The sequence below is a fragment of the Rhinolophus sinicus genome, chromosome 13 (assembly GCF_057876585.1).
Source record: "Rhinolophus sinicus isolate RSI-liver-muscle chromosome 13, RSI-T2T, whole genome shotgun sequence".
NCBI lineage: Eukaryota > Metazoa > Chordata > Mammalia > Chiroptera > Rhinolophidae > Rhinolophus > Rhinolophus sinicus.
The window spans coordinates 36,963,470-36,976,630 of record NC_142513.1 but is presented as its reverse complement, the minus strand read 5'-3'; the positions used below and the strand labels follow the sequence as shown (position 1 = coordinate 36,976,630).

Below are 13,161 nucleotides of genomic sequence, written 5' to 3'. Positions count from 1 at the left end.
ATATAAATGTCAAATCGCTATGTTGTACACTTGAAACTAATATAGTATTGTATATGAACTATAATTTAAAATTAATTATAAAAAACAGCTAAGGATCATGACACTCAGAAACAAAAGCCTCTTAAGTCAATAGGACCCACCCCACCGGCAATTTAGAGACCACCTTTTGTTTCTTGCTGTGTTTTTTAAGAGCCTCACAACCTGCCCTCATTCTTACCCCAAATTGTTTATTATAGTATTTCTTCTAAATCAATAGACTCCGCTCTCCAAAAGGAATTTGGAAAATGACACTTTTTCTTTCTGTATTTTATAATTGTTTACTTTTCCCCTAATGCCTAATCTCTAAAAACTTTAAATAGTCACTGGTAAGTCAGGAAAGGACTAAAATGCAGGTCACTCTGTTGCCCACATTTCACAATAGAAAAGGAATTGGAAAATAAAGTAGAAAAATATTTATTGAAATGAGACTCTGGACTCCACTGTCTCCATTATTCATTTATTATTTAACAAATATTTATTTGGTGCCTATAATATATTAAAAAAAATAAAACGTACTAGAGATATGAAGATATTGAGGGACAGAAAAGATGAATAAGCAGTTCATGTATTCAAGGGTCTGCTACGGTGGGGAAGAGACACATGCAGAAAAATAGGACAGTGCAGAGGAAAGAGGATCATGAAGGGAGAATCAAGACTTAACATTTTTGTTTGCCTGAGAAAGACAGGTGGCGTTCCATGAGTGGAGGTGAGAGACAGAGCGCACTCTAGGTAATGGGAACACCAGAATAGAGGCCCAAGCGCAGACAGGTACAGATGATATATTGGTCATAGGAAATAGTACAGTCGGAGGCCAACCTTGGGTAGGAACTCTCCTTTCAGGTGGAAGATGAGGAGGTTTTGAAGAAGGGAGGAAAAGGAATGTCGCAACAGCATCATTTTGAGATAGGCTGAGAAGGTGTTGAGGGAGTTGGTCTTGGGCAACCCTAATCTCAGTAAAACAAGATCATTGTCTGTTAAAATTGAAAATCATGAACATTTTGAAATACTTATCGCAGAGAATGTAATTTATAAGGATTTCCAAGTGAGAGTGACCCTGCTGAGTTAAAATTGCATAAATTTCATGCAAATGCATGTCTTTCCAGGGTGGGGTGGTGGTGGTGGTGACAGTATAGGCTGCCGGATTTGGGTGATTCTTCTTCTGATGACTCATCAGAAGGTCTAGGCAGCAAGGGATTTTAAGATGCTTGTCTCCCAGTCATAGGAAGACTGACCAGGTGTCCAGCCTGGGCATATACCGTGTTTCCCCGAAAATGAGACCTAGCCAACTCTAATGCATCTTTTGGAGCAAAAATTAATATAAGACCCGGTCTTATTTTACTATAAGACCGGGTCTTTATAATATAATATAATATAATATCATGTGATATAATATAATATAATACCTGGTCTTGTATTAATTTTTGCTCCAAAAGACGCATTAGAGCTGATTATCTGGCTAGGTCTTATTTTTGGGGAAACACGGTAGGTGTGTGATTAGAAGGGAAGAGCTGAGCTAGAAGACTAGGAAAGGTTGTGGGCAGTCACAGTGAAGACAGCAGATTCGGCACATGTCGGCTATTGGAAATCCAAAAGCACCGGTGTTGTCTACCCTCAGAAATATTTGGCGATCTTCGAGGTTGACCAGAGCCAGGAGTCAGTGAGTGGCACTGTGATATCTATGGGATGTCACTGTGATTAATGGAGTGTTGGCTTTTTTCACCACTTCGCATTTAGTTTCTTTTGCAACAGTTGTCTGAAGAGGTTTTAATTAAACCTACTGCGTTAATGTATGTTACTAAACAGATTTAAACATTTGGAAAATGTTTCATGTTTCCTCAAACATGTTCATAGTCATGTTGCTTCATAAGATTACATTTTGCAAAATCTGACTCTTTTAGTATATACTAGGTTGATATTAGACCATTTCCTCCAAACTGTTACTAAATAAAAGGAAATTTATTTTTACATACTTGACATAGGTTCTCCAAATATTGTTAAAAAATAAATGTTGAAGAGAACTCTATAAGTAACTGTTTAAATGGGAACCAGAATATTTTTCTTTGGATAAACACTGTTGATTTTCGTTACACATAGCAAATATATACTGAGGATGGATCTTAAAAAATAAAGTCTACAATCCTTAAGCCAACAAGATATGTATTATATATAACATAAATTTGTGGAAAACATTCAAATGAGAATAGTTTATAAGTAAATGCACTTCTTCTGGATATATTTATGGTGTTTAAGTTGTGCTTGATAATTTTATGGCCTAGAAAAGATAGATTTGTATCAGCGGAACCATTCAGGAGAGAGAAGTAATGAAATCTGCTTGTCAAAGTTACACAGTAATGATGCCCTACATTCTCAACATCAAAAAATATAATTTAGTGTTTTGATCTGATTTATTGTCATAGTGGTCTTCTGTCTCTGCTCTCCACATCAACCCCTCATCCCATGCCCAATTTTAATTTGGGGCAAAATAGGACTTTAATACATATATCCCTTTTCTGTATAGTTTTTCCAAACTTCATATGCACCATTTCTCCAGCTCTAGGTGTGAAGCTGTCTCCATTACAGAGAAGGGGTTTGACCATTTCCTATGGAGAGATGACACCTATGGTTGACTTGCCAGCCATTTCTGTCATGACCATTGATGATCTTCATCCTTAATCATCATTTCCTCCTCTTGTTTACATTTTGATAGACAAGGGGGAGATTTAAATGTTCTATATATAAAGTAGGAAGCTTGAGATTTTGTTATCCTTGTGTTTAACCTGAACTCAGGTAAAAATCTCAAGGGTGAAGAATTTAAACATCTGTTTGTACCTCACTATAGACTTGTGTTACAAATAATATCGAGAATGCACCATAATCTTAGTGCAGTTAAAAAAAAAAATCATACTATTGTGTGACTAATTCGAATAATCTGATTCAGATGAATCTCAAACCACCAGAACAGAGGAACTGGAGCCAAGATTACAGCAGGTCTTGTTCTCCATTTTCATTGATTTGGGTCAAGCTTGGAACCTTACCTGATTTAAAAATCAAGATAATCTTAACTGTGTCTCTCAGAAAACTACCAGCATCTAGTATAGTACCTGGCACCTAAGTGATAGCCCAATAAATGTTTATCTCTACAAGAGTCCTTTCACCTCTACCTCACTTACTGCCAAAGGCTCATTTCCTTAAAAGGCTTAATATCTTGTAGGGTGACCAAAGTGTGACCTACATGGTAAATCATTGAGGAAGGACTGATTCTTCCAGGGAGAAAGGGGTAGGAGTGGGAACACTGCCAAGGGAGGAAGTGTGGCTTGGATGCTTCCTGGGGGCCTGAGCATGTGCTCTCATCACACAACAGGGTGTATGACTGAGGCCATTCAAAAGACCCTTCAGAAGATCGACAGATATGCCGTATTTGTTTGTTGACAAATTGAAGCATCAGATTTTTAATCTACTGGGACCTGGGGTTAGAAAGGTTTATTGTTTGATCAGCCTGGAAAAGGCCCTGACTGCCATGCTAAGAGCTTTGGCCTTGGGATGAGGTGGGTGAGTAGGTTTTGGGAGGTGACCATATCTGATTTACAGCAAGGATGCACAGACTTTAAGCTGCGTCAGTATCCCCTGAAGGGTTTGTTAAGACACAGGTTGCTGGGCCCCATTCCAGAGTTTCTGATTAAGTAAGTGCAGGTAAGATGTTGAAAATTTGCACAAGATCCCAAGTGGAGCTGATGCTGCTGTCAGGCATTACACTTAGAGAACTACTGGCTTACAGTGTAGACTGAAACATTGAGGGCAGAAGTCACTGAGATCTGTTTGTGAGTTTATTAACATGAATTTATTAAAATATCAAGGTAGGTATGAGGCAATAAAATAAATCATTACCCAGAATATACTAATAATGATATCCATTGTTAAACACTTTGGGGAACTTCGGTTACACAGTGTTAATGGTTACAGAGTCTGCTGTCTCTTCATTAATGGTGAGGCTCCTGGAGACACCAGGGTAACACAGTAAGGGCAAAGATCCCTCTTGATCTCATTCAACCCAATTCAAAGTAATATTCGTATGAAGCTTTGAATGGCCTTCTCCACATTGGACCATCTTTCTCTGTCTCTTTCCACTTATGCACTCACCATGGTAGCATCCCACGTCCCAATATAAGCCATGAGGGTGATGTCAGGAAAGCAGACGCAAGTTAGTGAATGCTTTTGGGGCTCTCTCAGGGATTTTATCTTCTTTTTTGTTGTCTTATCACCTTGTGCCCAAATGCCTTTGATATTTACTGCCCAGGAAATCACTTAGTCATATCATGTCCTCCCCAGTGTTAGGTATGTGCATGTTGTTAGAAAAATTGGCATTCCTTATAAAGACACTATTCTGAAAAAGAGGAATGAAACACAAATTCATGAGGTAAGTTTGGAGTAGCCATTTCATTAATCAGAGATTTCAAAAAGTGGTTCAACATTAATGAGCTGTAGCAGCGGCAAATGTATGCCAAAGCCCCACAAGCTAGGTTTCCAGTTTACCTTATCCTAGTTTTGCTTGAGATCTTCTTCTTTTGTTTTTTTTTTAACTTTTATTTATTTTAAGTGTGTTTTTCCAGGATCCATCAGCTCCATGTCACACAGTTGTTTCAATGTAGGTGTGGAGGGCGCAGCTCACAGTGGCCCATATGGGGATTGAACTGGTAACTTTGTTATTAAGAGCACCACGTTCTAACCAACTGAGCTAACCAGCTTCCCCGAGGCCTTCTTGAGAGATGAAAAAAGACATTATTCATTCATTGTCACTAACAGCCTGAGTGCATTTAAGACAAGTCCATCTTGGGGCTCCATCTTCCAAACTCTTCATTCAGGATGCCTGTGATGTGTTAAGTACTCTTCTCAGGTACAATGAAAACCAGCTAAAAATCCCCACTCTTCTGGAGTTTATATTCTAATGGGGAAGAGAGAAAAAAAAAAAAAAAAAAAAAAAAAAAAAAAAAAAAAAAATATATATATATATATATATATATATATATATATATATATATAATGTTAGGTAATAAAATTATTTTGTTTAGTAGAAAAATAGAGGAGTAAGTAATATGGAGATGGAGAATGGGGGTCACCGGGGTACAGTTTTAGATGGTATATCCAGAAAAAGGCTTCACTGAGAAAATGATTTGAGCAAAGACTTGAAAGAAGTGAGGAAGCTAGTCATGTGAAAATGATATACACACATACACAGACAGAGGAAAAGCACATACAAAATCCTTGAGGCCATACTTACTGTGTAGCATGTTTGAGGTATTCTAGACAAAGAAAGGAAGAGAGAGTGAACAAGGGAGAGAGTGGTTGGATATGAGGCCAGGAAGGAGAGAGATCATAGAGATCCTTGTAGGTCAATAAATTAACTTGAACTTGTACCCTGGATAAAAAAAGGCCACCTTGGAAATTTGTCCTATTTGAGCAAAAGAATGGCCTCATCTGACTTAATTTTTAACAAGACCATTTTGACAGCCATGTTGAGAAAAAAATGAAGGGAAAATTGGGGAGTGAGAACCAAAACAGAAGCAAGGAGACCAACTAGGAGGCCATTAAAAATAATCTGAGCAACAGATGATGGTCACTTAGAGCAAGATGTTAACAGTGGAGATAATGAGAAGTGGTCAGGTTTTCATATTTTGGACTTTGGCAGAAAAAATTTGCTGACTGATTTGATGTGGTACGAGCAAAAGAGGAACATCCAAAATGATGCCAAAGTCATTGGATTGAACACATAGAAGAATGGCATTGTCATTTATTGAGATGTAGAAGTGGGGAGGGAGCAAGTTTGGGTGATAATAATTTTGGTAAATTTAGCCATGTTAACTTTGAGATACATATTAGACTTCCAAGTAAGCAGACATGTTAAGTAGGCAGTAGGATATATGAGTCTGGGTTCAGAAGAGAGGTGAGCATCCAGGGAGTCATCAGCATATAAATTTAAGCTATCAGATGGGATGAGATCACCAAAGGAGTGAGTGTAGGTAGAAAATAAAACACATTCAAGGACTAAGCCCTGGGGCACTTTGATGTTGAGAGGTCAGAGAAATGAGGAGAAATCCCAGCAAAGAAAGTTCATGTAAGACAATATAGCAACCTGTAAGTCAAATGGGAAAAAAAAGTGTTAAAAGGAAGAGTGGTCAGCTGCTGCCAATAGAGTAAGGTCAAGACCACGGTTACCCAGTGGATTTAGCAATATGGCGGTTATTGATGACCTTGCTAGAGTGGGTAAAAGAAGTTTGCGTGGAATGGTGAGTAGGTTGGAGTGGATTCAAGAAGTAATGGGAGGAGAGAAATTGATGACATCAAGAATAAACTCTTTCAAGGAGTTTTGAATTATGGGATGGATAGAAATGGAGTGGTAGTTGGAAGGGAAAGGGAGTTACAGGTATTGACGGGAGTTTAATGAGAGAAATAATAGTCTGTTTAAATGCTATTGGGAATAGTCTAGTAGAAAATGGGAATGTGTTGGTACAGGAGAAGAGAAATGTGTGTATTACAGTATCCTTCAGAAGTCAAGAGAGATGGGATCCAGTATTTCAGAACAGGGGTTGCCTTAACTAGGAGCACTGATGCATATCCCGTGCCTCGTAACACAAGGAAAAGATGAGGTAGGTACAGAGCAGATGGTGGCAGATGAGTAGACTTGGTTGAGGGTGCTTGTAGAATTTTTTGTTTTTAATTGCTTCTGTTTTCTCAGTGAAATGGGAATTAAGGTTATCAGCTGAGAGTGAGGACAGGGAAAGAGGTGATGAAGGCTTGAGGAGGAGAAAGATGAAGTAAACTATTTAGGTAACTATTATCTAAGAGGATGGATTTGGGAAATGTGATATGACTGGTAGGAGGCTGACCTGAAGGTGGTGATAGTGACTTTAAAATGAGACCAATCCATCTGGTGGTGTGTTTCTCTTCAGCCACATTGTCTTGGGAAGGTGCAGGCTGGGAATAAGCAGACAATTGGATTTAACCAGGGTTGTGGTTTAGCTTCGTCCGGGGAATTTCAAGAGTGGGACAGAGAGTTGAGGTTGAATACACTGGTTATGATGATTGCTATGGTTTTCAAATAGAGTGAGGAAGGAACAAGGGCAGAGGTCAAGGAACAAGAGGTCAGGGTGTTGGAGGGATTGTCTGTTGCTAATGAAATTACCAAAACTCATGGCAGGAGTTCCATAGTTCCACAGTCTGTTGGAGCAGATGACAGTGAACAGAACCTAAAGCCTTTGAAGAATTGGGGAAATGACTAAGGTGAATTGATGCCTGCAGGAAAGAGGGGTAGAGTGGCAGGACCTGAAGGCATGCGCTTCACAGAGAAGGGATTTTAGAAAGGATAAAAGAACAAAGGTTTGGAAGTTGGATTGAAGAAAAAGAATGTCTACTTACCTCCCAGCACAATGGCATGAAGAAAGTGGGGAGAAAGTCCCTACATGAGAAGGCTGCAGGGGAAGTGGTTCCTGAGCCAGCTCTCAGAACAGAGATGAAGGGCATGTTCCCAGAAGAGGATGAGGACCTAGGGGATTTTGCTCATGATTGACCATGAGTTCAAGAGGTACAGTGGAAGGATTTCAGGAGGAGAAAGAGGAGCCATGGGCATTAGAATCTGGGGGATGAGGGTAACCTATGGTTCTTGGGTGACTTTCTCTGGAATCCAAAGTCCCAGTATAGGATGGTCTCACCTATGGACATCCTACATCTTATTACCCCCAGATTGTGGGTGTGATTCCATTCATTTTCTGAGCTTTCCTGGCAAGTAGGCAGCATCATGCCCTTTTCTGCTCCAGTTCTCTTTGACACCTGGTTTGTGTCCAGCCAAGGCAGCGTATTGCTCTGCTCTTGCCCTGAGGAAGCCATCACACCCCTGCTGATTGTGCTGGCCTTACTCAGGGTACCTCAGAGTGGTCTGCTGAGGAGAGTACCAGAGAGAAAGGCTCCCCCAGCTTAGGTGCTGAGTAGCAGTGTTTCCAAAGCTTGAGAGACTTGCATAACCAGCTTTAACAGCTGCAGAGCACTGTACTATTTTTACTTAATGATTTTTTATAAATATACTTACCTTTTTTTCCTATAGAAATATATTTTTAAAGTTAACTTATAAGAAGAAACTTATCAATTTAAACAGTTATTGTGACTAATGAATACAGAGCCAGAATGATGAAAATACAAATGTCCATCCTTATATTCCCCAAATCATCTCATTCGCCACTTTGGGAAATGAATGAACCAGAGAATGGCTAAGACTCAAGACTCGCTCCTCCCCCCAAAATGACCTACATGTGTATTGCCCCCCACTGTTGCTTCTCCTTTTCTGCTCATCCCCTATGGTTTGCATGCAGGAAAATCAGTTTGAATTATTGTGCTCCAGAAGGGCATTTCTCTAAAGTGCAGGATAAGATTTCCCATACCGACACGTGGCTCATGCAGAGGCTCTGAGGTGGGAAGGAGTATGTGCCTTCAGGGAGTGCAGCACGAGTGAAGTCACCTCGGGAGAGAGAGACTTGAGGTGAGGTTCCTGTAGGCAGTGGTTAAAAATTAAAAATTGCTGTCTTTAAGGTTGATAAGGTGGGTCTTTTCCTAGGAGCAGCATGAAGCTACTAGGGAAGATCTTTTGGGGGAGGTGGAATATCCAATTTAAGTGTTTAAAAGCTCCCTGTCAATTGTGCAGAGAAGGGATGTAGTGGGTTAATGTGATATAGATAATGGGGAGAGGCCCTGGCAGAGTGAGACCTGATAGCCTAGAGTGAGATGGCAGTGACGATGAAGAATGGATGGATAGAGCTCTACGAAATGTTACGGAAGTAAAAGGAGAACAGGAGCTACTGCTTGTTCTTCTGTGGGCATGTTAGTGGGCAGGAGCGGATGAGGTTGGCTTCAGCTTCTCTCAGGCATAGCTTGGTGGAGGATGGTGAATGCACTGAGATGGAACACCAGCAGAGAACTAAGTTCTTCGCTAGCTCTAGATATTCTCTAGCAAGAATATAAGAAATGTATACACATTTTAAGGAAAAAAACTATTAAAATTGTAATACTCAATATATATCAATAACAAAAGATGAATATAAGTCACGTTTGACTTCTGCAATTACAAGAGCTGTTCAGAGTGGTTACCATCAGCGTCCAGACACTTCTGATTACGGCAAACTACTGCTTGAGCAATGTTGACCGAAGTATCTACTTCTATACATTTTTTTGACAACCTCTGTATGTCTAGTTCACATTGAATTTGAGATTCCTATGTGACATCTAAAGAAAGATGTCTACAGGTTCAGTACTTGGATCTGCAGCTCAGAAGAAAGACGGGAACTGAGACAGGAATTTGAGACTCATTAGTCCACACTTTAGGTGTGATTCTAAAGGCTGCCATTGTCTGCCATCTTCTGCTTGTCAGTATGTGAGCTGATGTATGCCAGACTTTCCATCCAGTCAGCTCATTTAATAGCAACTGCAGGTTAACGGCTGGATTGAGAATTCTTTCTCTAAAATAAAGCAAAATACATTGTGTTTTAATATTAACAGTCATTTTGATGTAGAAAGATTTTTTTCTCCTTTTTCTACTCTGCCCTCATTTCTCCTCCTCCTCCTTCTTCCTTTTCCTCTTCCTCTTTCCCTTCCCCTTCCCCTCTTTCCTGTCCTTATCCTTCCTCCTCCTCTTACTGTCTTTTCTCTGCCTTTCTCTCTCTTATTTATTTTTCCCTCCTGTCCATTGTGGTGGCATCTGGTGACCTGCACCAACATTTTGTATGGGCACATCGCTGTGGCAGAATGGTCATCCTTTTGGATTTTCTTTCTACAACCCAAGTGGAGGGGTTAAGGGATACTTTTCATAAGCCATTAAGAGGTAACTGTCTGTCCCTGACTTTACATAGGCACATGCTGCTTATAACCAGGTTTGGAAACTGGAGCTGCATGCTTAAGTACAGAGCAATTATTATTTATAAGTCTTATTTATGCAGCAAGATTAATGTTTTCAATTCTGGAGAAAATTTGCATACTAATCACTTTTTGTTAATTTGTAAATTATTTAAAATATTTTTTGTAACTTTTTCCTCTAATTAATGCTGATTTATTTTGATTTTCCTGGTTAATAGATTACTGTCCTAGACGAAACATGGACTGTATTCAGGCGTTACAGTCGTTTTCGAGAAATGCATAAAACATTGAAGTTAAAGTATGCAGAGGTAAGTTATAAAATGATTATTTCCAATTAAGAACATTTCTTTTATTAAGTAAATGCATTGATTGCATTATTGGTGTCCCCCCTTTAGGTTATTAGCTTGTGTCACCAAGTTTTATTTGAATTACTCATCTGTTGAAGGTATCTTTTTAATTTGTGTCCTTTGTTTCATTTTTATTCTAGACAATTTAATTCTACACAATTTCTGAACATAAAATTTTGAAAGTGATAATAAAGTGACAGTGAATGAACTATTTTTCATAAATTTTATAAATTTTAAATAAATATTTTAATCAACTTACAACTTCTCAACTGTGAGTGACACCTATTAAAATGAAGTAGCAATAAGTTCCTCAGTATAGATTTGCCCTTTCTTTCTCTATAAAAAGACTAGTATTAAATAGTGTTCTATTTAAAATTGAAGAAGCTTCAATAATGGTATGAATTATATAGCTCAATGTTCCCAAGAAACTTTCGTTCCAGAACTAACTGCTTCAAAGTCAAGTTAAGTTTGTTTCTACAGTTTATTCTTTATCTCCCAAATTAATATTGAAAATGAAAAGTGGGAGTATTGTGTACACATTAAATGTACTGAGCAACTTATTTTTAAAATGAGCTATGCAGCTCATTAACTGGTTCAGTTACTATATCAGTACTTTAATAGTATACAGATATTCATATTAACATGCAAAATTCCCACATTAATAGATGGAAAAAAAATATGTACTTGAAACAAAGGCACACAAACTACAAGGATTTTATATACATATGTACATACATATATATGCATAAATATGAATTATGTACATATTCATTCCATGATTTATTTCATATCTGATCTTTCAATGCCATCAGTTCAGTGCCATTCTATATAGGCATATTTTTTAGTTTCTAGTAATACTGTAGTGGACAAGAGCCAAAGAGTCTTTTCTTTGAATAATCTTTTTTCTTTAAGATGATAAGTTACATGTTTATGGTAAAAGATTGAAAATTTTCAAAGATACGTACATAGAATGTGAAAGTGTCTCTGAATCTAACCCTCAGAAGTAGCCATTTGCAATGCCATCAGTAGGTCTTCTTGGGTCCAATAGACATTCAGCTTCATAGGGCTTTCATAGGCCATACTTAGGTTGGGTGACTGGGGAAGGATATGACAGTGACCACTGCTTCTTAGCAGTGCCTACAGCCATTCACACAGCTGTCCGGTGCTGTTCTCCCAGTAATAGCTTAGGTGCAAGGAGATGAGATCCACGTGGGACAGATGCAAGAACCACTCTGGCATCTCATGCTGTGCACTGAGGAAGCCAGTATCTCTGGGAGCAACTTCACAGGCAGAACTTCCAGAGTCTCTACAAGGAACATGCTGGGTTATAAGTCACCTCACTTGGAGAAGCCTAAAGCTATGTCTTCCGACAGTAGTCTACAAACAGTTGATCAATTTTCAAGCAATTTATCATTCTACTGTGAGCAATGGTACCTAGTTAACAAAGTTGGCATATCACCTTATCAGGTTTCCAGAATCCTCTTGATGGACGTATGGGTAGTTTCTAGATTTTTGCTGCTGTGACTACTTCCCTATGGACATTCTTCAAGATATCTATATGTTTTCTGATCCACTTGTGCAGACTTTCTCTGTGAAGAAATTTGGTAATTGCTCAACTGTTCTTAAAGACTTAATTTACAAAACAACAACAAAAAAAACAACAACAACACAACAACAACAAGATTAGGGAAGAACACACAAACTGGGTAAGCTGAGAGCTCTAAGGGCCTTCACCTCCATTAGTGAAAAGGTTTTAAGAGTTCCGTAACCGTCATTCAGCTATATCTTCTAATACCCCTGTTTACTCACAATTATTTGCTTAATTATTTACTGTAATGTCTCCTTAAGGAGAATGATATCAACTGGAGACCCCTAAGGGATCCTTTATATACACTTGGGTAGTGAACCAATTAAAACAGGAAGGACTCATTGATCATTAGATATAACACATGTGTCTGAAGGAAAATAGAAGGAACTTAGTTTAGGGTTATTATAAGAGAAATAAAGTGGGTTTTTTTTTTTTGTTTTTTTTTTTTAATTGAAAGGACAAGAAGTTACTGGGTCCCGTGAAACTGAGGAGTGCAGATTGAGGGCAAGGGAAAAAGCAGAAACCAAAGAAAAAATTAGTTCATTATTTTTGTATGGTGACAAATTTCAGAATAGAAAAAGAACCCTAAATACCCTGTATAATACTAAAAAGGAACAATTGGCTGCTTGTGCTCTTAGATCATATGTAAGCGTTACGCTCATTCTGTTTTCAGAGTCATTATATGAGTGGACTGAGCTCTCACTGGAGGTGCTGCATTATTCAAAATTTCTAAAATTGTTGTTTTTATTTATTCATTTTCTTTAACCTTAGCATTTCCTTCTGGATTCTAAATAGGTTTCCCTTTTGTTTTTAATTTGTCCTCTTGATATACTGACATGTACTGTGCAAAATAGTAGGTCCTTCTGGCTTTCCTTCTCTGTTCCCCTTCATTGACCTTGTATGGCATCTTAATCATACTAAACCCTGTGTTTTCAAATTTCACATCTGTAAAATGATAATGCCACAGCTAGTTGTAAAATTTGAGAGCCTTGGATAAAATATGTTATTAAAAGCAACTATGAACTATTATGCAGTATCTGCTAGAGCGCATGTCTTTGAAATTTTATCATGCAAACGATTTGCACGGTCTTTATCTATATGAAAACTATGTATTATTTTGACTCTATTAAAATCAGTTTAATCCTTTTAAATATCAGTCAAGCTATTGCTCAGGAACAAAGCTTCAGTGTCCTCCTTTTTTCCTCTATGGAAGAGGCAGTTACTGTTTATGTCTAGTGTCCATAAAGTTTACCTATGGATCCAGATCACAGTCTGAGAATCCATCAAGACAAAAAC

General features: G+C 38.3%; 1 protein-coding gene across 5 annotated transcripts in view; it reads left to right on the top strand.

Moving 5' to 3' along the window:
- The window catches only part of KIF16B (kinesin family member 16B), a 294,883-nt gene that overhangs the window by 224,715 nt on the left and 57,007 nt on the right, over positions 1–13,161 (top strand). For all 5 annotated transcript variants that reach the window (XR_002136070.3, XR_016018232.1, XM_019714654.3 and 2 more), the window contains one exon: positions 10,149–10,238. Coding sequence is in view for 3 of the 5 variants with exons in the window: in XM_019714654.3 (XP_019570213.3) it covers positions 10,149–10,238 (90 nt within the window). In the remaining 2 variants the exon portion in view is untranslated. The remainder of the gene's footprint in view (positions 1–10,148; positions 10,239–13,161) is intronic.